The sequence below is a fragment of the Acomys minous genome (assembly GCF_964271855.1).
Source record: "Acomys minous genome assembly, chromosome: 10".
In the NCBI taxonomy this organism is placed as follows: Eukaryota; Metazoa; Chordata; class Mammalia; order Rodentia; family Muridae; genus Acomys; species Acomys minous.
This window is the reverse complement of record NC_140491.1, coordinates 59271029-59297215: the sequence shown is the minus strand read 5'-3', so window position 1 is coordinate 59297215 and position 26187 is coordinate 59271029. Positions and strand designations below refer to the sequence as shown.

Here is a 26187-nt window from a genome sequence, read left to right as displayed (position 1 = left end):
ATTTGGTTTTTCTATATATAAAAAAAATTGCTCTAAAAGTAGGTTGATGTCACAGTTTGGCTCCAGAGTACACTGTGTTGCAGACCATGGTCAGTGTTGGGGTGTTGTGTTCAGAAAACAATCCATATCTAACTGGACTCTGAGTAGTTTCTGTGACTATTCTTGGACTACAAGATTTGGAGATTCCACAGAGACAGTCTTAGCATAGATACCAGTGTGTTGAAATAAAGCTAGGTTTAATGTATGCCTGTGTCCGTCTCCCAGTATATGTATGTGTGTGTGTCTCTGTCTGTCTTTCTGTCTCCCCCCCTGCCTCTCATGTGTATGTGTGTTGTAGGACACTATCCCCTTTGCCAAACTGCCATTCTTTTTATGGACTCAATGGTGCCTACTGTCAAGAGTCCATCAGGCCTGTGTACTGTTGACATTACTTTTCATAGGGAGGGCATTAAACTACTAGTAAACTGGCACCTCTCAGACTTCTATATGAAATTCTATGGTAATTAAATGTTGCCTCAGAGTCTCATAAAGGTGTGAGAGTATATAGACTTAGGGATGACTTGGGAAAGAGGGCTCCATCTATGTGGCTATGGGGTAATAGGTGAAAATTTTCCAGTGTGGGTTCTGGGATTAATGGGCTATCTATGTATTTATGTGACTGACATTTATTTCCTATACAGTTATGCCTCCTTGGTGTAATAATAGATTCCAGAGATTCATCTGCTTACCGTGAACACATCCCTATGCAGACACCAGCATCAAGTACAGAATCTAAGTCACAATGTGAAAACCCCCTATGGTTAGTGGAACTGAGGGAACTTGAGTGATGGAGAGCAAACAAGTGGGAAAGATGTATTGGAAGTAGGCTTGGATGAGGCCTTCACACATCAAATGTGTGAATTATAAACTGAGAAACACAAAAGTATATAAGCTAATCAGACCACTCAGATGAATATATATTTACTATAACTAATGGTATAGGGGTGTCTTAGTTTCCATTCCTGTTGTGTTGACAACGGCAATTTAAGGAAAGGGGGATTTGTCTCACAATTCCAGGTGATAGTCCAGTGCTGTTAGGAAATCAAGGTGGCAGAAATTTGAAGCTTCTGATCCTATCACATCCACAGTCAAGACAGAGGAACACATGCATGCATACTTGCCAGTGTCAGCTCATGCCCCTCTTTTTATTCAGTCTAGGACCTAGCCCTATGGAATGGCACCACCCAGTGTGAGCTGAGTTTTCCCTATCAATTAATGTAATCAAGACAGTCCCATAGGCCGACCTCATTTAGAAAATTCCCCACTGATATATTTCACCTGGTGTTTCTAAACTGTGTAATGATGATAAGGTCACCAGAATTTTCTGTTTTAAAGTACAAACTTGTCTGTAGAACAAATAACAAAGGTATCTGTGGGTAACATTACCTTCTACATATATTCTAATTTATTGCTTTGAACCTTACCACATCTAATTCTGGAAGTATTCAGAGTTAGCAAAAGTGCCAGAATTTTCTAAATTTTCAAGAACAGCAACAAAAACAAGAATAAATAAATTTGTGTTGAAACACAGTCCAAGAACAGAGTTGTGTGGGAAGATTTCTGAGTGCTTAGGGGAAAACTAAAAGAAAACAAGACAAAAGACTTATAACCTCAGTTCTTTCAAAACACTGGATTGTTCTTGGATTATGCTTTTGTCCCCTTCCCAGGTGTAGTTGATAAGGGTGAGTTTACTGCAGATTGCTTGTTACAACTAGCTATTGTTATCTGTTTATATGCCTCTATATGTTCTTTATGTGCCCCTTGTCTTCCAGCTGTGGCTTGTGATTGTACACTTTACTCATGTGACACTTAACCCTTAGGATATAATTGTCTGATGGTCTGAATAAATTTGGCTATTGTGGGGAGCTTTCAATGTGGCAGTGACTAGGGATTACCATATCTGAGATGCAAAGAAGGTCAGAGACTACCGATCTGGTGAGTAACCTGGTGGCTGACTCCAAAACACCTATGTAGGTGTATCCCAGACCCAGGCACACATGGTATATACTCACTTAGAAATGGATTTTACCTACATAGTACAAGATAAACACACTACAGTGCGCAGACCCAAAGAAGATAAGTAACAAGGAGGATACAGGGGATGGTACTTAAATCTCACTCAGAAGAGGAAACAGAATAGACAGAGGTAGTGGTTGCAGAGAGGGAACAAAGTAGAAGAGGAAGCACTAAGAGAGATGAGGGTGGGGATCAGACCTGGGGAGAGTGGCGGCAAAAGGACAGAAGGCCTTTAGAAAAAACAAGAAACTGTGAGTGGGACATCTCTGTAACAAGCTGGAGACCTAAGTCAGGGTAGGCTCTTGGGAGGATGTGAGGGAGACTCTAGCAGAGACTCCTAGTAGCAGGGGCCCATAAAGACTGAAGAGAACTTCCCTAACTAGAGAAGACTCCTAGTACAGAGAGGGAAACACCAACCAACCCACAAAAAACTTGGACACAAAATTTACCCTGCCTGTAAGATGTGCAGGAAAAAAGATAGAGCAGAGATTAAGGGAATGTCCAACCAAAGCACACACTAGCTCAAGACCTGCCCCTATGAGCAAAAGCCAATCCCTTACACAATTAACAAAGATATGCTATGCTTACAGACAAAAGCCTAGCAGAGTTGTCCTCTGAGAGGCTTCAGCCAATAGTGCACTGAAGCAGATGATGAGACTCATAGCCAAACAAGGACCATGCATTGACTGGACCTAGACTTCCTACCCAAATGTAGCTGATGGGCAGCTGATGGGCAGTTCAGGCTTCATGTAGGTCCTCTAGTAATGAGAGCAGCACCTGTCTCTGTTTCTGATGCCAGCTTTTTTTAAAATCACTTGCCCGTGGTGGGACTGCCTTGCTAAGCCACAGGGGAAGAGGACACACTCAGTCCTTATGTGACTTGAGCTGGGCTAGATGGGTAGTGGTGGATCCCCTTTTCTGAGAAATTAGGGAGGAGTAGAGGAAAGGAAGGCAGGGTGGGGATTGTAGGAGAGGGAGGATGGGGCTACAACCAGGATGTAAAATGATTAAACAAAGAAAAAAATTTTAAAGAAAAGAAAAGGAATTAACAAAAAGTTGGCTATTGTGTAAGACTTTAGTCCTCACTTATTGGCTCAACTTTTCATGAACTATTTACGATATTACTATGAACATTTTTTCTTCAATAAGCTTCATAAAAATTGGAATGTGAATTTTTTGTATTTGTATCTAACTTTGCCTTTAATTTTTTGACATTTTTTACATAGTTCTGCATCATGCATGAATGTACAAGTCAGGCTTCTCTAAATAAACAGATAGAATAAATCTATCTATCTATCTATCTATTTATCTATCTATCTATCTATTACCTATCCTTATTTAAAAATGGGATTTATTAGAATGACTAACAGGCTTGTGGCCACACTAGTCCATCAATGCCTGTCTACCAACAGAGATCCAAGAATCCAGTAGTTGTTTGGGCCATGAGGCTGGATTTCTCAGCTGCTCTCCAGTATACTATGGAATCCCAGATAAGTAGGCTCTAGTGTCAATGAAGAAACGGACTTGCCAGCTCGAGCAAGCAGGCAAAGCAAGCTTCTTCTTCCATATCCCTTACATAGGCTGCCAAAAGAGAGAAACCCATATTAAAGGTGTATCTTCCCACCTCAAAAAAACTTAAATTTAAATTGGATCTTTCCATTTTATATGTTTAATTAAGAAAAAGTGCCTCCTAGGTGTACCTAAGCAGTTGGGTTTTAGTCAGTTCCAAATGTAGTCAAGGTGACAACCAAGAACAGCCACTGTAATGCACCTAATCACTCAGTTCTTTCTCCTCTATCATTAATGACCAGAAATTTAAGGCAAGATTACAGCTCTTATTTGTGTCACTACTGTAATCTAGTTGGATTTTAGGAAATCATTTATGGTATTTTTAGATGTGACAGTTATATTGCCATCTTAAAAGCCCTTATGCAGATACATAATAAAAATATTTATAGACCAAAATTTGATGTAGCTAGGATTTTTTCAAAATTCTAATGTCAAAGAAGTGGGATGAGATATGGACAGGGAGGATTTCACTGAAGTCTGTTGGTCTGGAATGTGGTTAATGGTCTTGTGTTTGAGTGTTCAGAGATCTCAATTGTAAAAATCATTAAGGTATTCAGTCTGGCTGTCAAACTCAACGGTCCGATCTCACATACTTGATGTGGGTTTTGTGCTGTTTGACAGTGTGGGTCTCCTAAGACTATCTCAAACAGCTTCTCAGCTGCCTATTCTGTATCTTGTCCACAATTGACTATTCCTCCCACTCACCTTTCAGCCATGAGGGTAAGGTGGGAAAAGGGCTTATGGTGTGTGAACCTCTCTCATTAGGACTATGAGGAAGCAGCATCAACTGAAGGAAGAGCTCTTACCTGGCAGGATAAAACAGAGCTATGCCCTGCCCCTAGCCTCCAAGAACAACTGCATGTATCTACCAAGACATGAAACACGTGAGCCAAGTAAGGACATACCAATGCTCAAGAAAACATGGCTGGTCTACTATTTTATTTTCATAGAATATCACAGGAGCAAGCAGTTTTTCAGTTCAGGAGAATCCATGTGCAGTTGATATCAACCATATCAGATTTTACTAAAGGCTGCAAGTGATCCCAAAACCTTTTTGAATGAATTCCATAGATTCCAAGAATTTGAAATCTTTGCAACTTGAGGAATTTTGAACTTTCTCTTCTGTAACATGTTTTGGGGAATAACCCAGCGAATGGTTTGGGGGATAATATCCGTTGAAGCTGCTGGTACACAAACATTAAAAAAAGGCTGATTTTCCCTTCTTTCTGAATAGAATTTGATATTCTGCCAATGAGCATTTGGCTCTTGTGGGTTTGGCTCTTTTGATTTATAATGATATAGTCTCTTCTTCCATGATTGTTTCTCCTCACCATGTGAGTGACTGCAATCTGAATCCCAGTAGACATTGGACTTTCTCCATAAATAAAATTTAACTTCCCTTCTTTCTTTGGGTTGTGGGTACATGTTTTTTTCTGAGATTCAATTTATTTTTTGATTCTGTTGTTGAGGAGGTTAAAGAGTAGCTTGCTCTGCTCCACCTGGTCATAGTCCAATGCTTCTCTTCATTGACCATTTTGGAAGATGATGTAGACTCAATTGCAATACTATTGGATGAACTGTGAGACCATGAGTCAGAAGGTTGCATTTTGGAATTTGACCTACATTTCCTCCTATTGGCCTTGTGGATATATTTCCAATATGTCTTTGGGTTTCTCAAACACAACATCCTGTGATAAAGAGAAATTACTCTCTAAAAACACACAATCCTTGCTGTCAGTTTCTTCAGGACCTGGACATTCCACTTCAGTTGAAGTCTCGGTGTTTAGAAGGACATCAGTCCAATCATCCGAAGATGAATGTGAATCAGCTAAATCAGCAGTATTTTGCTGAGTTCCTGAAACAGAATGTTTGTATGAATTGGTTTCTTGTAACCATATATGACTTTGCTTATCATTTCTTGGTGTTAGCTGTACGTTTAAATCTGAAAGAATTCTATCACTCTGTTCTGTACCTTGTAGACCAGAGTAAAAGGCATGTACATTAGTAGGCTCCTGGAATTTTCTGGAGGGTAATGAGCTTTCTTGTGTGTTTTTCTTTGTGAAAGAAACAAGTTCTTTGTCAAAGGAAAGAGTAGTACTTTCCTTACTAGCTTTAACTTTTATACATTTTGAGCTGGAACCAGTGCTTAACTTGGAAGTGTGTTTGGTAAGTGCATTTGGCTTAGAGACCACAGTGAAAGAAGGTTTAGGGAGTGAGTGAAGGTATTTGTATTGCAAATCACAGTCAATGTCAGAAAAAGATTTTTCATCAAAGAGTACTAAAACTCTGTTTGTTCGTTTTGGTCCTTGTGGGGCAGAATGGACACACTTAAATACAAATTTTGATTTTTCCTGGGCATAGGCCCTTGAATAAGATTGTTCTGCAATTCTGGGAAGGCCCATTGTTTGTATCTCCAGTCTTTTTGTACAAAAGTGCACAAGAAGGCCATCCTTTTCTTTCTCTGACAACTTGTGAAGAATGTGACTCAACGGGAGATTATTCAAAGTTGCTAATGAAGTTATGGTTTCTTGCTTTTTGATGCCCCTTGGTTCTGTCATGACCATCTTGCTGCTACTTGAAACATTAGTTGTTGATGTCTTCACCAAGCTCCTTGGTAACTGTTTTTTAAGTTAGCATGTTTTACTTTTGGAGAACTAAAATCCATTTTTATATCTTTTAGATAAAGCCTGCAATTGGAATCTTCTGAAATAGCCCTTTGGTGGTGAGAGTTACAGTTCTGTAAGGATATCCGGTGCTTTAGAAATTAAATGAATAGAAAGCTTATTTTTTAACTCTGGAGTTAAGAGAGGTGTGTGTATCAATGTGGCATGTATTTTTGATGATGTGTTTGGATTCTCCAGCAAAGGAGATGCCTTTGCATCATCAGACTTGTAGGTTCCTACTTGCTCCAGTATTTCCGAAAGAACTTGCTTTGGGATCTTATTTTTAACAGGATCTTCAAAAATACGTTTAAGTGCTTTATAAATGGGAAACAATTTTTCTGCAAGTGATGTGTTTTCATTGTCTTTATCTTGAAGTGTTGTGGGCACAGTTACTGAAGCAGCTTCCTCTGTCTTGGAAAGCAAGGGACACTCTCCCATATTATCAAATAGTAAGGTCCCAGACAGTGGCTGTAGACTTGGAGATGAAACACTTATAATCACAGCTCTTCTCAAATGAGTTTCTGTAGTGTCCTCTAGATCTTCACATTTACATAGGTACTCTGGGGGCATTAGAGTGTCTTTTCGTATTTCTTCTTTCTCAGTGGTATTTATGTCAAGTTCATGTATGACCTTTAAGTCATCGTTCCCTGAATCAACCCCTTCTCTTGTTTGTATACATAAGTTCTTTTCTATTTCACATTCAAGGTTTACATCAGGAAATTTCTGCATTTCTGGATCATTCACCACAAAGGGCTGAGATTCCTGCAGCAATGGGATTGGAAAATTCAGTTCTTTTACACTTGTTACAATGTCCTTAGTTTTTCTGGCATCTGGTAATTTCTCTTGGAATTTAGAATGACAGGTTCTCTTTTCCCTACTTGGGTTTGGTTTTGATTTAACTGTTCCTTCATTGTGAGGTGGGTTTATCGTGGTAACACAAATACTTCAGATAATGACTTCTGGGGAGACGTCTTTACTACTTGGAACCATGGTTTTGGTTTGTTGAAGCCATGTTCTAACTTGTTCTCACTGCTTGAACTACCACATCCTATGATACTAAGTATCTTTGTAACAGGGTGCTCTGGGATTCTCATAGTTGATTGTTTGGGTTTCAGGTTTGTTACTATGAATCCACTTTCCTGGCTTTTAGGATAAATAGGAATATAGGCATACAATGGATCAAGAATGTTTGAAGCAGTTTTTGTCCTTGAAAGGTATGCTTTGTAGTAGATAACTCTAGTTTCTTTTTAAGCTTTTCCTGGGCTAGGTGTTGTTCGCTGTGGAAGTGACTATCTGAGTCTTGGTCTGAGATTCCTCTGTTGTTGGAGGAAGAACATGGCTCGTAGTGCTGCTGATGTTCTCCCTGGATTTATTTTTCAGACTGACAGTATAGCTCTTCTGCACTTCTCTTTCATCATCTTCTAGGTCTATACCTCTGCTTCTATCTGTTTGTAACTTCCCTTCTCTCCGACTCACAGTACTATTGTTCATTACTAGTTTTTTATGTTTCATTGTTACATTGGAGATAATGTTAGTGGGCATTTTATAGTTTTATTGCCTGATCTGAAGGCAACACAGTATCTTGTTCTTTTGTTTGCTCTGGAATAACTGAGGGGAAAAATCCACCCTTGTCTACATTCATACTCAATACTTTGTTGCTCTTTAGATGACAAGTCTATTCCCATTGTCATGTTTGACACATTGCCTATCTCTGACAATGCTTCCTTTGTCTCGGGCTCTAATTGTGGCTGGACATAAGAATAATTTTGGAAGCCTAATAAATGGTCCTCCAAATTCTTGGGGGAAAATGGCAGGTGGTGCTGGTTTTGTTCTTTTATTCTTTTTTTCCATTCTCTATTTTCTGTATTTAAAGTGTGATTATCTACTGCTTTTAAAGCTTTCTTTACCTGCAGTGATGTAATCCTATGTGTATCCACCAAAGGGTGAGTGTTAGACACTGGGAAAGCCTCTCATGCACTCTCTTGGCAATCTGTTCCTCCTTTAGCATGCAGGTTAACTCCTTCTGAATGTGGAGATTGATTTTTTAGAATGTTAACTTCACTTAAAGCTTTTTCAATCTCTGTGTTAATAATTTTGGAATTTAGAGCTGTTTTGGCAGAGATTTGTTTCTGTGTCTTTTCAGCCTGAAGTTGTTGTAATACACAAAATAATTTTTTCTTTATTCTGAGTGAAAAATGGCCACTTGTTTTGCCCTCAAGTTTTTAGAAATGTCCACTTTCTTTTTATTTAATTTTAATTGACTGTCAGGTGGCTTTGCCTCTTCTCCCTTGAGATCCATTTTGGCACCTACATCATTGTAACCACTGTCTTTTCTTCCTGTCCTCAAGCCTGGTGTGAAGTGGAGAGGAGCCCTCTTGTGGCAAAGTATAGAATTCAGACTAATTCTAGCCCTGTGACCTGACTTTGTATAGTCTTTCTGAGCTGTACCTGTCTTGTGGCGGTCATGTAGATCTGTGCAAAGAAATGCCTGTGCTTTGGAACCTAGTTCTGTGTCAGTTTTCCTTAATCCTTCTCTTCCAGACAGATGGGAAATATTTTTTATGCTATGATACATTCCCACCTCCTTAGGTACCTTAGTATTTTCCAAGTCAAAGGACTCCCTAACTGGGCAAGCAACAGGTCTCAAGCTTACCCCGAAAGTACTTTCTTGTTTAAGAAGTTCTTGCATCTTGAATGTCTTTTTCTGGAAAGTATCCAGCTCCATGAAGTATATACCATGTCCTTTGGAACTCGAAGTATTCATCTTCATGGGCCCTCCTCTTCTGAGTGGAACTGAAAATGCATGTTTGATAGAGTCTTTAACAACTCCTTGCTTTATTCTTTGTGCAGTGGAGAATTCAAATTCTGTACCTGCTCTGTGCCTTTGGGCCTCAATCCTACTGTAATCAGTTTCTCCAGTGTCTGGAAACATGGCACGGTATGCTTCTTTTTCCAAATGGCTATGGACATTGATATACCTCAGATCCTCCACCTGCTGGCCAGTCATTAACTGATCTTTATTTTGTGAGATAATATCTAGTAAAATAATTTGATAGGTTTTTTTTTGCTTTATAGTATATTGTGTTGATTTTCTGATAGTGCTTGATATTAAATTATCAAGAGGTGTCACAGATAACATTTTAGTTTCATTCATTTTCTTCATACTTATCTGTGAAGGAATATACGGTTTTGTGGTGTGTCCTCCTTCTTGTTTGCTTCCATAAGCTTTTTTACTTTAGATGCAATATAGCCAGAAGCACAAAAACCATTCCAAAGTAAATTTCCCTTAGAGCAGCTCCTTCTGTGTCTTAATGCTATGTCTTAGCTCCTTTCTGTAGCTATGGGTTATATACGCAATAATGTTAAGCAACCTTCCAGAAGTTGTCTTCCTCACCTTCATTTTCATTCTTTTGTGATACAGGACACTTTGTGTGAAAGATGTTTTTTTGTTGTTGTTTATAAGCTTATATGTATAAACGTGGTCTAGACTCATCCTTTGTACACACTTTTGCTGTCTCCACAATGTGGCCAAACTTTTTGGCTTTGTCCCATATCTTTGCCTGATCATACCATTCTTCTTTATTGTGTTGCTAAATTGTGCTCTCATTTTTATGTCTTCTGTCATTTCAATTTTTTACTCCCTCCACTTTTTTCCTTCTCTTTTCTTGTTCTTTAATAAGCAAGAGTAGTTTTTCAATACTTCTTGGCATATAACCCAATTCTGAAATATATTCTTTATTTGAGAGTTTCTTCAGCTGTTGAGTTGAATTCTTTAAGTTTTTCTCACATGTTTTCATGTCTTCTTTTGGATCTTCAGTATGGGACTGATGTGTTGCAGGAGATGAAATAGACCCCAGGAGAGAATCTGTGAAAATACTTTGTTGCTGTACCATAGCCCTGGAATAAGCAATGATTCCTTTGAATCTAATGGCTTATCCATTACTTGCAGTCCCTTTATCTTCTGTCGACCTAATGGTTTGATGTCTTGTTTTGTTATTAGTTCATTAGTCGTTCTGAAATGAGAAATTTTTTTCATAGGCTGAAGAACCATTCCTGGTGTCCACATCCCTTGCTTCAGGGGAAGTTCCTCTTGTAGACTGTCTTGTGGGTCATGGTAGACATTTGCTCCTCCTTTAGTTCTTGAGGTATCTAGCCCAAGGTTATCAGTTTCATCTTTCTGTGATGTTAACTCAGAGTTCATCTTTCTTTGTAAATGTTCTAGTTTACAAGTGTGTTTTGACTTAACCCAAAATTGTTGCATACATTGCTGGTGAAGGTCCTTGAGAGTGCAGTGGTCATGTGCTCCTTTAACATTTTCTTCTAGCTCTCTAGGTGCATCATTGCATCCTGACCATGCAGCTTGCTTTGGGCTAGATGGTTTCTCCAGAACTATCTGGGGAAGAGTGTTTTCTTTCTCTTTCATCTTGCCTCTCTCCAGTTTTACTCTGGTAAGCTTTTGAACTGGGGATGTAAAGCACCCTAAGTCAAAATTAGCTTCTATCACTAGGTTTTGTACATTTCTTCTCAGCTCAAATCTGTTCTGGTGCTGCAGACCATGTCTCAGTTTTCTCTCATTGCTTCTGTCCCCATGTCCAAGAAGTAGAGAAACTGGTATTTTCTTTGCCTTCAGATTTATTTGTTTGGTACACACAGCACTTTTCACATTTGGTATTTTTGCCTTATCTTTCTGTCTTACAGTTTCAGGATAGGTAGGGTCACTGGCATAAGAACTCCGTAATGGTCTTGAGATAGCAGGCTTTTCCTGTTTCTTTGCCAGAGCAAAAGACTTGGACTTTGTTTTCCAACCTGTTTTAAATTCATTGTTTTGCCTTTCAGTCTGAAGAGTATGTACATTAGAAGAAAGAACAACCTCTTGACTAAAGTCTTCTCCAACTTTTGTATTTCCTTCTTGATCTATTAAATAAATAGCTATTTTCTGAAGCATGATGGGTGTCCTTGTGGTGCACTGTGTTAGCTGAAAATACTTCCGGATTCAAAGGATCAAGTTGTCTCTTTTGATTTGTTCCGAATATCTGGACACTCCTTTTCACTTTTTCTTTGTCCTTTTGCAAAAGGCAATTTCCTTCTGCAGATTTCCCATACATATCCCATATATTATATGATGACTTATATCTTTATTTACCTCATCATTATCTTTTATCTCTCGGGTTCTAAAGTCCTGTGTCTCAGTTATGTTTACAGTAGCCTGGCCACCATCATAAGGTGACTGTGACTCTGTTGACTCCAGTAGCTGTGAAGGGATACCTTTCTGAGCTGACAGGTTAGGTACTCTCATGCTACCATTCTGATTTTTCACTTCTGTGGAAGCAACTAAATGCCTGGCAATGGAAGTGACAATTCCTGTCAAATAAAAAAATGGACACTTTTCTTTTAAAACTGATGACTTACCAGTTTCCTTTTCTGTTTGGTAGTATTATTGGCTGGCTCACTGATATCTCCACATTTGAGAATGCATTTTCCAGGCTTACTTGCATGTTTTTTTCTATTTTGACATTAACTTCTGGATTGCTCTCAAACATTTGATTTCTTTGAGGTAAATATTCTCTTAAAGGCATTTCCTCTGACTTCCCAAATCTAGGTTTCTTTATGAAATGTGCATTTACTGATAAGTTCTTTGTATAAAACGGAACAGATTCTATTAGCAGTTCTTGCTTCTGTCCCCTACGTTGCCCAGCATGTAGTTTAGCTCCATTTAACAAGTTGGAACCACCTTTGTCAGCCATCTTTGTCAACTCTGCTATGCCTTCACCTGGTGACTCCCCATGTGTTGGCTGTGTTTGGGTAAACTTTGATATTCCCAAATCTACCTCTGATTTGAATTTATTCTTCCTTTAGAGGTAGTTAATATGAAATGAATAGTGCTTTGAAGTATATCATTTTTTCCACTGAGCCATACATATGGCTTTCATTTTTGCTCTTTAATTTCTTATGGTTTGTGATAAAGTATCCATTTGTTTTAATTGTCTTTGAAATTGGTGGCTTCTTTTTCTTCATAGTTGAAAATTTCTGATTCAACATAATTCCATTTTCCAACATTTTTACTGTGTTTACTTGCCTTTTAAAGTCAAACAAAAAGTGTATGAAAAAAATTGTAAGGTCCCATGAAAGTTGTGGCTAAGTTTGCTTGTAACTCTGCCTTTCCCCCTGCCAAAGATTTTTGAGGCATTCTGCTATAAAAATCAGCCCTTGCTGCTATATCAAGTGATCGTTCATCAGCTATGAACTTGAGTGGACAATTCACAGTATCTCCAGGAGCATGAAGCAGTTCCTCTTTCACACATCTCACCTTTCTCAACTGGTGTTTATTATTGTAGTGCCTTTTCTTCCTGTGCACTCCTGTGTAATGTCCTGAAATTTCAAGAAACTTTGAAGCTTGTCTTGCCCTGGGACTCACATCTCTTTTGCTTAGAAACTCTAATGTGGAGCTATCACATTTGTATTCAGATGACATAGGGCTGGGCTCTTGTAAAGGTTCCAGAGCTGTAAAGTCCTTTTTAGTCCATGCTTTTTGTTCAGAAATATAGTAGTCACATTTTCTCCTGGAATTTCCATCCCAGATATTGTTATATGGTATGGAGACAATCTGAGATTCCTCTGTATTTAGAAGTGGAGACATTACGCCTACCATGCTGCTTTGAAGGTTATTCATATTGACTAGCTGTGCTTGCTCATGATATAGAGCTCTCTCTAATTCTGGACGTGTTGCTGAATTAGTTGTAAAACAGATTGCACAGAATTAGGCCTTGTTTTGTTCTGGGAACTAAAACTGAAATTTTGGGAAGTCAATGAGTCCTCTTCATCACCTTGACCTTTTACGTGCTTGGTGCCATTTGACATAGTGTCCTTGTTGGCATAGTGTGTACTGCAAGCTCTTTCTTCACGTACTGACTGGCCATAAAGCTCACTACTAAATCCCATTGTACACATTGTATCTTTATCTTTTATTCCATTACTTGTGTTAACATCAAGAGACACGGGCATATGAGAAAAGAAGGTGGCATTTAAGGATGAACCTGACAAGACTTTACTTTGCTTTGGTGTTCCAAATCCTGAGGTAATAAGTGTCTTACAGGTTGCTGACATACTTGCTTTAACAGTAAGATAGTTAGTACACATTTCACCTCCATTCTCCATGAGTTTTAAATTCTCTCTTTAGATATAGATGTGGAGAAAGCCAAAGACATTGGTGCTTCCAGTTCTTGGGTTAACAATCTTTTATTTTTCTCTGCTGTTGGGTCTTTCAATTTGATTACATTAAGATTATCGGGTAAGACACAAGAATTTATTAATAATTCAGAAATCTGTGATTTCAAGGTTTGTAGAAGTAGGTTTTTCCTATGACCACGTTGTGGAATAGTCAACACCTTTGAAACAGAAGTTTTTCTTCCTTTCATAGTTACACGAGTTGAACACATTTTACCTTGTAAAGCTTTGCTTATAGACACCGTGCTCTGTCTCTTAGATCTTGGTACATTAGGGGTTGAGATAGTCAAAGACTCTGGGATGGTTACTTGTAGGAGACTTTTCTTTTTCCAATCTATCCCAACTATTCAGTTCCTGTGCATGAATCTCATCAGCTGGGCTGTCATATTTTCTTCTGGCAGTCTTAGTGTTATCTATTTGTGGTTCTCCTGATTTTAGGGGAATAAGCTTTGAACCTGATGTATACATGTTATATTCTCTTTGAGTTGTATCTGCTGACTGATTTTGCTGTGTCAGATCTTGGTTCTCACTGAACAGAATGTTCCTCCTTCTTCGTTTTGCTAATTTTTGAGATGTTGGGTCCCTGCTTTGATGTGAACAAAATATAAAATGCTGGCTGTTCTGTAGGAGTGACATTAATAGTGTGTCATTATCATTACTTTCCTTTTCTTCTTTATCCTGAATATAAGTTTCTTTGAAGACATCTGAAGCAACCTTCTCTTCATGATACACTATCTCTGGCTTCATTTGTGTAGAATGGGGTGTTTTTTCCTTTGGTGGGTGTTCTCCTGTTGCTATTTTGCTGTTCATGTTAACATCCAATGCAACATTTGACAAAGAGAAAGTTTCACTTGCAACTTTTTTCTCCTGATTCATGCCTTTCATTTTGATCAAGTCACATTTAATTTCCCCACAATGATTTGGATTAGAGTATGAAACTAATGGTTCCTTTTCTTCCTTTTCACTGTCTTCAGCCTGTTTCTTGTGTCATCTTCATTAGATAGATCACATTTTCTTCCAAATAATGCATTGTCCTTTACTTCCCCAAACTTGAGAGGGAACACGCTGAAGCAGCCCTCTAGAATTTCTAATTGAAATTCACCTGGGATAGGGCATGTTGTGGAACATAAAAGTTTCTGTAGGTGTTTGTGGTTGTATCTGAGTGGTTGTTCTCCCTAGTGGGTTCAGTTTTTTGTCCGATCTAACAAGGTCATGGTCTTTTTCTTGATACATATCAAATATGTGACCAGGGTCATTTTCTCGTTTCTCTTTTCTTTCCTTTTTATACTTCTTCATTCTAGAGAAACTACTTGCATCAGCAGAACCTGGACAGCGTGTATTTCTTCCATTTGATGAATTCTCTTGCATTAGTTGCATATAACCAAGTCTTCTTATTCTCTGTTTATCTGTCCATGGTTTTGAATTTCTAATGTGTTTTTTGGGCAAAATAAGTACCTTGGAGTGAATGACATTGAGACAGATACCTGCTATGTTACCCTTTTGCTGTGAATCTTTCACTTCTTTGTTGCATCTTATGTTGCATCACTGTCTGTGATGGTATTTCCCTCATTGCTCTATGTCTCTGACTCACTGGTGTCTGCCTCTTTGATCTTGGTGCTGTTTTCTTCCTTTTCAGTCTAGAAACAAAGGATTTTGTAACAGAATCAGAAGACTGCAGGAATGTCATCTGCAGATTTGTTGATGTCTCTGAGTCTTTTTCTACAGGATATGAATCTAGTTCTCTTTCAGAGTTTTCATCAAATTCTAAGTCATCATCTGTCATGTTTGTTCATTCACCAGGTGAAAAGTTCCCTGTTTCGGGAGATAAAATTTTAGGAACCACAAGGAAGTTGATGCCATTTTCTGTTTAGGTAGCTTTCTCTAATCCTTTAGATACTATGGGATCCATCTGTAGGCTGGCCTCCAAAGTGCTTTGCAGAGAATCTTTTTTGCACTTTACACTCTGACTGTTAACAGGTTGTTCTTGATGTAAAGACACAGGTGATGGATATGGCTCATTGCAGATAGCTTCCTTGCTTTGATCTGCATCAGCCCACAGGTATTGGCCATGCTGAAGTGCTACCTGTACCAAAGGGATTTGTTTCTCTTCTTGAAGGTTTTTCTCTCTATCATAGAAAGCATTACTTTCAGCAACATAATCAACACATGTTTTCTTTGCTAGTTCTCCTTGCTTTAGTTGAGCATGACAGAATATTCCCTGCAATCTGCTATAGATAGATAAGCAAACAGTGTTTTGATATTCAGATAAAAATGCTTTAGCTTGATTTATCTTTTTAAACTTGGCCTTGATGGCCAATTTTGTCTTCTTTTTATTGCCTGTGATACTGAATGTTTTTGAACCTGGTGGTTTCACCCTATTCATATTGAGCTTCATTGTTCTTATATTTGTAAGTTTTGTTTTGCCTTTCTTTTTTTTTTAGAATAAGTCAAAACAGGCATGCAGTAATTTAAAGACCACAAAAAAGGTTTCTGGGTAAAACCACAACAAGTTTCCCTTGTATCTTTCCTACTATTTGGAACATTACTCTTTCCTGATTGGCTCAGAAAGTCTCCTACTGTTAACTTTTCTGATGTTGGAGGACACAACTCTAACCCTACAGAACATTGGAGCTCTGTTTCTGTAGAGGTGCTGTTCTTCACATTTGCACCCGAAAACGAATCCATTCTCAGTGAGTCAACTACCTCTTTAACTGCCTCTCTGAAAGATTCTGCTTGAAACATTTCTTTCTCCATTTTAATCTCCTCCAGTGGATTTTTTTGTTCTTGATGTTTTTTTTTCCTGATTTTGAAAGGTCTTGTGGCAACTGCACATTAAGTCCTTTTTCAAGTCTTCTCTGTCTTCTGTACGGTGACCATCCAATGTCTTTGTGGGCTTTCCACTACATGGGACCCCGCATTCTGTCATTTTAATTAAATACTCACCAATGGGCAAGTTCTCTTGCACTGAAGGTGGGTATATGGGACCAGCAATCTCTTCTCTGTTTGTAGGTTTGTCTGTACTTTGCTTTAATTTCTCATCTTGCAGTGGACCTGTCAGAGGACACGATCTAGTTTTCCATACCTTCTGTGTAGAAATAGTCTGTGACTGTACTTCTTTTTCTTTGCTTTGGATTATTCTATTTTCCAAATGGATCTGTCTCATTTCAAATTGAGCACTTTTTTCCTTTTGCTTCAGACATATAATTGCTCTAAAATCTTCTGCCAGTAGTGGAGCTGTTTCTCTTTTTTCCTTCTCTCTGTCACACTCTTGTGGCTTTCTACCTATGGAGTTATCAGTATGCTTTACTTCCTTTGTTTCCTTTTCCCCTAGTAGTTTCTCTTGCTTTAGTGCAGAGTGACTATAATTTATTATTGTTGTGTCTGCCTTGGATTCTAATCTGCTACATAGTTCTGTATCAAAGTATTCCAAAATGGTAGCCTGCATGGTCTTTTGAGAGGTATCTGACATCCTTTCATGTTGGTGTCTATTTTTTTTCATTGCTTCTAGTGTCACATTCCAGCTTTTCATTGTCACTTGGTTTATCATATCCTGTAATATTGGTCATTAACGGTTTGTGTTCCTGGAGATTTGGGCTTCCTATAAGCACTTGAACATTTATGTCTTTCAGCTCATTTTTCTCATGCTTTGGGGATCCCAGGGAAATAAGTAAATTGATATCTGAAAAGTTGAAAAGGATTTCCAGTGAATTTTTGGCTTTCTGCATTTTTTTCTTTTGCAAAGCACCTTTGTGTGTTTGCTGTACTGTCTTTTAACTCATCTACATTCTCTATATGCTGTATTCTCTTCTGTATTTTAATTCTTCTGTTTGATTCTATTTTGGGAAATGAAACCTCTTTCTGCAAAGATTCTGAAAGCCCCTCATGCTTTGGAATGTTCAGGTCAAATGTCTGCTGACCTGAGTCCTCACCAGACTCCTTAATCTCCCCATTTATTTCAGATAATGAACAAGGAGCTTCTAGTTCATCAGTGTTGACCATGAATGAATGTTCTAAGTTTTCAATAACACCCAAGCTTACTCTATTAGTAGAATTTGAATAATTGATTTTCTTTGCATCTGGTGACCTATTTTGCTCCTGTAGAAAATGTTCATATTTTATTAAGTCTGGAGTGACCTTCAGTAGGTGGCTTAACATGGGAAGTGATAAGCTTAGATACAGAAATAAGATGCAAAGCTATATCTGACATTATCTTCCTTTGATGTATTATTTTCTTTTTCTTGCATCTTAATTCAATCTTATTTTCTAAAGTGTGACATACTATGATTGGAAATACCTGTGAATGTGATATTTTCTTTGCTTTCAGAGATGGAACTTTAAGATTTAGTTTTCTTTCATTGTCTGTTATCTTTATATTTCTCTGCCTTTTAATGGCAGGTGAAAGAGACATTGAATTGTATGCTTTGGCAAATGAATTTGGACTTAAAGATAGAAAGTCAGCATTCTGGAAAACACTATTTTGCCCTTTAACTAAATGATTATTCTTGTTTGGGTCGTTAAAATAAAGGGAATATTGGGTATCATTGAAATGTCCATCAGACTCGATGTCCTTGTGTTTCAACAATACATAGCATGTGAATAAAATGTTGGCGCTTTTCTTTATGATGTATATCTTGGGTCTGGAAGGAATCTTGTGTGCTGTTAGAAAATGGCACTCTCATAAAATCTAGAGACTGAGCAAATCCAAGCTGGTTGCTGACTGACTCTTTGTGGATGTGAATAAATTGTTGGGTGTGGCTAGTAAACTGTGGTTCAGGAATCATTTCATTCTGTATAACATTTTGGTTCAGGAAAGTATCTTGTGCTTCAGCAGGAGTAACCATTTCTTTAGGATGTTGATTATGAATCAATGGCTCCTGAGATCTGTGGTGCAGATAATCACAGTTCCTTACTAGCATAGCTCTGGGTTTCACAGGGGTTTTTCTTCTTATATTTTCTTCCACATGCTTAATTTGGTTGCTAGAAAGAAGCAAATGCACAGAAGGGCATGGTGTCACATCAATGATCCTTATCTCTTGTAAATTTAAAAGTGTTTTCAAAACTAAGATCATCAGGAGATGTGGTTTTTGTACTGTTTGTTTTCATTATTGAAAATAAATTATTAGAGGAAAATTGTACTGCTTGATATTCTCTTTCCGATTCTATTTTGTAGCTTATGAAAATTTTCTTTACTTTCTTGTGAAACATTGACAAAGATGCCCTGAGTCCCACCTGAAGATGAATGACTTTCACAAAAATGGCTTCCTTGAAATGCAAAGTCATTGGATGAGTAAGTGGTTGTTATTCTCCTGAAAAGGTTTTAACTCTGGAAATAAGAAAACAGTGCATGTGAGTTGTAACTTAAAATAAAGCTGTTATAGGGTATCCCTCTAGATTTAAGGCAAATCTATCATACATGAAGACAAGATTGTTTATAAACACAAAGATAAAGGTGAAACTACCATCCACATTGTCAAGGGACATTAGTTCTTTTAGTACTAGTCATTTAGTAGGCCAACCAGTTACTAATATGAAGAAAAACATTTACTTAATCCGAGAACTAGGGAGGCAGAGGAAGGTGAATCTTTGAGTTTGAGGCCAGCCTGGTTTTCAAACTGAGTCCAGGACAGTCAAGACAACATCTATCTTGAAAAAACAAACAAACAAGCAAACAAAAATGAATAAGTGAATTTCACCAAGGTGCTGTAGCACAAACCTATAATCTCAGCACTTAGGGATGCAGAGGCAGGGGAATTGCTGTGAGTTTGAGGCCAGTCTGGTCTACAAAGCAAGTCCAGGACTACCAGGGCTACACAGAGAAACTTTGTCTCAAAAAACAAAAGCAAACAATAACAGCAACAAAAAGAAAAAGAGAGAGAATCTCTAAGTGTTTTTGATAGCAAAAGCCAAGGGGTGTAGATTATAAGTTTTATAAAGAACATGTTTCTATTCTTTGCATATTTTAATAGGGAATAATCTTATAGAATTTAGTAGGCAGAACAATGGAATACTGCATAATATCAAGTATCATTTTCAACAGATAATTAATCTTGTCAGCTATTGTGAGGAAGAGAAAAACCTACATTTGGTGAAAATGATTCTTAGTAGACTTCCAGGTAAGAATAATGATTTACAGTAATGAAAAGATAGCAAAGATGTTACAATTTATTCTATTGTTGAAGGAGAGATAAACCTTTTTTTTTAATGATCCCAAGTATGGGATCGGAACGGTCTTGTGAGAGAGCAGGTGACGTTAATCTACTAGAAGATCAACCACCTCATGTGGGAGCTTGAAAAATGCCAACTGAAAAGATCCTGCGAACAGACTCTGGGAAGACATATATAAATGAGCCGAAAACTGGAGGTGGGGCAGTTGGAGAATTCAGATAGTTTTGGCTGTTCATCACTCCACTTAGAGACACTCCTAGAGAGAACCACTTGAGGGAAGGCTTTGGAGCTCTGGCTCCTGCTGAGGTTCCGGGTTCTGGTTACTCCAGGTTCCAGCAGAAGAAATCCTGCAGATTATGCCAGGAGAATAGTTCCTTGGAACTGTTATCCTTATGGTTTTGTTATTGTGTTTGTTAATCCTCTTTTCCTATTGTTTTGGTTAGTCATGTTATAAGTGACATATGCTCGGTTAATAAGTTGTAATAAAAACATCGGTTAAAAAGGTGAGATTACATATTGTAGATGACTGCTCTGTCTAACAAGTACTCAGACCAGCAACACTAGCATTAGCTTTGTATGGTGGTTATTTATATGTCATCTTAGCTGAGCTGTGGAGCCCAGATACATGATCCAACGTTACCATAGATATTTCTGAGAGGGTATTTTAGAGATGAGGTTAACATTTGAGCTAGTAAATTATAAGGGAACCTGTTTTCCCTAATTTGGGAGAAGTCATCCAAACAGCCTTAGGCATAAATAGAGCAATAGAGTAACTTGTTCACAGCAAGAAGAAAATTTGCCAAGGTAATATTTAGACTTACACAGATTTTAGGATTGTCAGTAAGCATAACTGCATAGAACAATGTCATAAAGCAAATTGTCTGTCGAACAGCAGGCCAAACAACAAAGCAAGACCTTAGCAAGGTATAGTAGCCTATACCTCAGGAAGGTGAGACAGGAAATCCTGAGTTCAAGCTCAGTCTAGGCTACATAGCAAATCTTTGTCTCAAAAACAAAATAAACAAAACAAAACAAAACAAAAAACCAAACCAAACATAATCATCTTTGAAACCACAAATGATGGGTTAACCCCGGTATATGCTCACTGGAGAATGTCCTCATTAAGTCTGCTCCTCCAAAACTACTTCCTTACCACCCTTCTCAGTTACAGTGCTTCCCTTCTCAGTGGTCCATTCTCAGTCCAGAATAATGCTTGAATCTGTAAATGTCACCAAACACTGGATACACTATGCTTTTTCTTATTATTCACAATATTGTTTAATTTTAAATTGTAAACTAATTTTTGCAGTGCTAGGTATTAAACCCAAGGTCCAGAACATATGAGATAAGCACTCCACTACTAAGTCCCCTGAAGTTTGATTTATGTTAGGTAGTGGTTTAAAAACAACAAATAACAGAATATTATAACATACCATAATGAAAGTTACATAATCTTTCTTTGTCTCAAAAAGTCCTATCTTATTTTCACTTTTCACATAAAGCTCTTTGCATCTTCTCTTTTGATGTCTGAATTTCCAGCACCAATATCATCATGCTTTGGAGCCATGGTTAAATGGAGATTATAGTAATACAAGTACAGTAATATGAAACAGTCAATCTGAAACAAAGATGGCCACTAAGTTATGTAATACAGCATGGATACACTGAAGAAGAGACCTAGCAGAAAGGCATCTGTTTTAGTTACCATTCTAGTGCTGTAAGGAAGCTACCATAACCAAGGCAACTTACAAGAGATCATCAAATTGGGGGCTTGCTTACGTTTCAGAAGGTTAGTCCATGATCATCATGGTTGGGAACACAGCACCAGGCAGGCAGGCACAGCAATAGCTGAGAGCTTTTATATTTGAACCACAGGTTCTTGGCAGAGAGAGAGAGAGAGATGGTGACTGGGGCTAGTATGGGCTTTTTAAACCTCAAAGCCCATCCCCAGTGACATACCTCTTTCAATAAGGACATCTCCTGATCCATCCTAAACATTCCATCAACTGGGAACCAAACATTCAAATCTCTGAGCCTGTGGGGCCATTCTTATTCAAACTACCATAACATATTTAATCCTGTTCCTCAGGATGGCATTCAATTTAAAAGCCATAATTCCTAGGACACAGTGGGATAACAAAGCAACTAGACTTTAAAATTTAATAGATTTGAAATATGAAAGAAATTAGACTATCAATCTCCAGATTTATTCTGCACAATCAATCAGTCATCTCATGGAAAAACAGAAGTGTCCTCAAGGCCGGTCATGGTAGTGCCGATACCTGAGAGGCAGAGGCACCACCAACCAAGCAAATTAACATCAATACATAAACGTAATTTTAAAATTTGAATTCCCAAGCTGGGTATGGTAGAATATACCTGTAATACCAGCACTCAGGAAAGCAGAGGCAGGCAGGATTTCTGTGAGTTTGAGGCAAGCCTAGTCTACAAACCAAGTCCAGGACAGCCAATGCTAAACACAGAGAAACCCTGTCTCCTAAAACCAAACAAAAACAAACAAACCAAAAGTTTAAACTCTAGCTCTAATGTCTTCATCATTAAATTACTCTTAAAGTCTTAGGTTGGTTTAGACATATTCTAAATACTTGTATGCTGAGCAGCAACTACCTTGTAACTACACGTCTTTTTGAGATCAGAATGTTTGTATCCTAGCACCAAGTAGACTCCATTGCATTAATATTTAATAATTATGGGATAAATTTTAGTTAAAACTAAGATAGCAACAAAGATAACAGTAATGCTGGTGTTTAAACCATGGCAGCGAGGTAGTTGGGAGCTGACAAATTCTGAATTACGTTCTGAGGCACTTGTAGCAAGCAATAGATTCCACACTTAACATTCTGAATTTCAGAAACCCTGTCAGTTTTATAGCACCTAGTTCACTGTGGGCTCTTTCCACAGTAGATTTTTTCAAACATAATTATAAGAAATCATGGTTACCTCTCTCCCCCAGCCCAGCAAGATGCCCAAAGGAAAGAAGGCTTAACGGAAGAAGGTGGCTCTGGGCCACCGATGTTGTAAAGAAACAGGAGGCCAAAGAGTGGTCAATCTTTTGTTTGAGAAGAGGCCCAAGAACTTTGGCATTGGGCAGGATATCTCACTCACTTCATTAAATGGCCCTGCTACACAATCAATAAATGGGACCTCATGAGGCTGAGACGCTTCTGTAAAGCAGAAGACACTGTCAACAGAATAAAGTGGCAGCCCACAGAATGGGAAAAGATCTTCACCAACCCTACATCTGACAAAGGTCTAATATCCAAAATATACAAAGAAATCAAGAAATTAAGCACCACCAAACCCAATAACGCAGTTAAGAAATGGGGCTCAGAACTAAACAGAGAAGTCTCAACAAGGACTATTGAATGGCTGAGAAACACTTAAAGAAATGCTCAATGTCTTTGGTCATCAGAGAAATGCAAATCAAAATGACTCTGAGATTCCATCTTACACCCATCAGAACGGCTAAGATCAAAAACCCAAGTGACAGCACATGCGGGTGAGGATATGGAGAAAGGAGAACATTCCTTTATTGCTGGTAGGAATGTAAACTAGTACAACCACTTTGGAAATCTGTCAGGCACTATCTCAAAAAACTGGGAATAAGGCTTCCTCAAGACCCAGCATTTCCACTCCTTGGAATATACCCAGAAGATGCTCCAGCATACAGCAGGGACATATGCTCAACCATGTTCTTAACGGCCTTATTCATAATAGCTAGAACCTGGAAGCAACGTAAATGTCCCTCAGTCGAAGAATGGATAAAGAAACTGTGGTACATTTACACTATGGAATACTAATCAGCTATAAAAAACAAGGAAATCCCAGAATTTGTGGTCAAATGTTTGGACTAGAAATGATCATACTGAGTGAGTTAACCCAGAAGCAGAAAGACTTACATGGTGTATACTCACTTATAATTGAACAGTAGCCTAAGAGGCATGTCACATGAAAGTCTTCACTTACCAGGAGAGTGTGATAGTTTTGAGGACATCCTATTGGGACTCTAGGTGAGAGAATTATGGGAGAATGAGGAAATAGAAGGATCCAGAGGGTCCTAGAAACCTATAAGAAGAACATCATGACAGGCCGATCTGGGCCCAGGGGTTCTGCTCAAACTACTGCACTTGCAGTAAGACAATACTTGCAGTGAACATCGAACCCCTTCTCAGATCTAGCCAATGGACAAGATATTCTCCACAGTTGAGTGAAGAGCAGGGATGGACTACTTGGACGTGAACTCTGGTGCCCCATATTTGACCACTTCCTGGTGGTGGGTAGGCTACGGAGATGAGACTTGATAGCCTATGACCATATAGTGGGGGAGGCGGTCCCCCTCTGTCACAGACATCGGGGAGGGGAATAGGGTAAAAGCGGGAGGGAGGGAGGAATTGGGATAACAATTTAGATGTAATCTGAATAAATTAATTAATTTAAAAATTAAAAAATGGCCCGGCTACATCAGGCTGTAGCGGTAAGGGGCCATCCTCTATAAGTGGTTCAAAGTACTTCCTGCCATTAATCATTGCACCCAGGCCCGGGACCAGCAAACAGCTCCCCAGTTGCTTACTTAACCTTGTCCACAAGAACAGGCCAGAGACAAAGCAAAAGAAGCAGAGGCTACTGTTGTGTACTGAAAAGAAAGCTGCTTGGGGATGTTCCAACTAAGAGGCCACCTGTCCCTCTATCAGGGGTCAATACAGTCATCACCTTGGTGGACAAGAAGCTGACTGGTGGTGATTGTCAATGACGTAGACTTCATTGAGCTGGTTGTCTTCCTACCTGCCCTGTGTTTAAAGACTCATCATTAAGGGAAAGGCCAGGCTGGGGCGGCTGGTCCACAGGAAGACTGGCACCACTGCTGCCTTCACACAGGTTAACTTGGAAGACAAGAGTGCTCTGGCTAAGCTGGTGGAAGCTATTAGGACCAATTACAATGACAGATATGATGAGATCCATTGCCACTGGGGTGGGGAGGCAATGTCCTGGGTCCTAAATCTGTGGCTAACATGTCAAGCTGGAAAAGACAAAGGCTAAAGAACTCACCACTAAACTGAGTTAAATATACACTGCTAAATTTTCTGTACATGAATACAATTACAAAATTTAAAATAAAAAAGGAAATCACAGTTACAACTTTTTCATGAGTAGTGAAGACATTTTATCTTAACCTTGAGTCAGTTAAGCTCTGTAAACTTCATCTACTTTAAAGGACAATTTTACCAATGTATAAAAAGCATCTAACACAGCTTGGAGCAAGGCACCCATGTAAAAACAATATTGGAATGAATAATAGTTTACAGTACCTTTGGGAAGATTCTCCTTTTGGACTCAGAAATAAATACAGGTCTGAATTGACCGTAAAGAAGTTACATTGTTTTACCTCACTTACCTTTCTTCCGCCTCCATCATCAGGTCTTGTCCTAAAATATCTTATTTACCTAAAGTGTGGCCGATGGTCAGGGATTAACTGCTGTCATAAGTTCCAGTCTGCTTTTGGGCCCTATATTCTTATCTATCCAAAGCTCCACCTTTTAAGGACCCCTGAAGGCCATGACAAGATTCAGTGTCATCTTGCTTTTAGAGTGGAAACTGGGGAAAGACCTCAAGTCTCAAAGTACCGAGGAAAAAACCAAGCAGATCCATGGAAGGGCACTACATCGCCATCACGACGGAAACCTAAAACCTCTAAGGTGGCTTCTAGAAGTCCTACTCTCTTTTTTTTATTAATTTATTCATATTACATCTCAGTGGTTATCCCATCCCTTGTATCCTCCCATTCCTCCCTCCCTCCCATTTTCCCATTACTCCACTCCCCTATGACTGTGACTGAGGGGGACTTCCTCCCTCTGTGTATGCTCATAAGGTATCAAGTCTCTTCTTGGTGGCCTGCTATTCTTCCTCTGAGTGCCACCAGGTCTCCCCATTCAGGGGATGTGGTCAAATATGAGGCACCAGAGTACATGTGAAAGTCAGACCCCACTCTCCACTCAACTGTGGAGAATGTCCTGCTCAGAAGCAGAAAGAGTTAAATGGTATATACTCACTTATATCTGCATACTAGCCCAAGGGGCATGTCCCATGAAAGTCTTCACTAACCAGGAAACTGGGACAAAGGGGAGGACATCCTATTGGGACTCTAGATGAAAGAAGCATGGGAGAATAACAAAGTTGAAGGATCCAGAGGATCCTAGAAATCTACAAGAAGAAAATTATAATAGAAGTTCTACTCTTAAAAGAGATTTCCAGTCCAGTTCATCCGTCTGCTGCTTCTGTCCAAGGCCACATTAGACAAATGCAATAGAGCAGCAGAGGTGTGGGAGGAAAGACAGAGGCCAAAGACTATAAAATTTGTCAGATTGGAACATGAGCCAAATTAAGGCTCAGAAAGAGCTCTCCCTTAAAATACCCAAAAAAGACAACCACTAAGGGACCTAAAACACAAAACACAAACCTCTACAAAAACAGTGGCATGACAGAAGAGAATCCT

General features: G+C 38.7%; 4 protein-coding genes and 1 pseudogene across 5 annotated transcripts; all 5 read right to left on the bottom strand.

The window, feature by feature from the left end:
* Positions 1-4919: 4919 nt before the first annotated feature.
* On the bottom strand, positions 4920-7767 carry LOC311607400 (leucine-rich repeat transmembrane protein CCDC168-like). Its single transcript, XM_084799048.1, has one exon. It carries the CDS (start codon positions 6186-6188, stop codon positions 5256-5258), a length of 933 nt encoding a protein of 310 aa, XP_084655174.1. The 5' UTR covers positions 6189-7767; the 3' UTR covers positions 4920-5255.
* Positions 7768-8466: 699 nt separating this feature from the next.
* Positions 8467-9294, bottom strand: LOC311607276 (leucine-rich repeat transmembrane protein CCDC168-like; the record flags this gene model as incomplete). Its single annotated transcript, XM_084798950.1, has 1 exon — positions 8467-9294. One exon carries the CDS (start codon positions 9292-9294, stop codon positions 8467-8469), a length of 828 nt encoding a protein of 275 aa, XP_084655076.1.
* A 197-nt stretch (positions 9295-9491) lies between these two features.
* Positions 9492-12031, bottom strand: LOC311607275 (uncharacterized protein; the record flags this gene model as incomplete). Its single annotated transcript, XM_084798949.1, is given in 5 exon segments — positions 9492-10185; positions 10188-11235; positions 11237-11412; positions 11415-11708; positions 11974-12031. Coding segments are annotated over 5 exon segments (1848 nt in total). The 3' UTR covers positions 9492-9913.
* A 964-nt stretch (positions 12032-12995) lies between these two features.
* LOC311607274 (uncharacterized protein) lies at positions 12996-14396 on the bottom strand (the record flags this gene model as incomplete). Its single annotated transcript, XM_084798948.1, is given in 3 exon segments — positions 12996-13453; positions 13456-13828; positions 13830-14396. Coding segments are annotated over 3 exon segments (1398 nt in total).
* Positions 14397-14449: 53 nt separating this feature from the next.
* LOC311607273 (leucine-rich repeat transmembrane protein CCDC168-like) lies at positions 14450-25106 on the bottom strand (annotated as a pseudogene). Its single transcript has 3 exons — positions 25090-25106; positions 16455-18817; positions 14450-15323 (listed from the first exon to the last, which is right to left on the bottom strand). The product of its transcript is annotated as a leucine-rich repeat transmembrane protein CCDC168-like (transcript).
* Positions 25107-26187: the final 1081 nt, after the last annotated feature.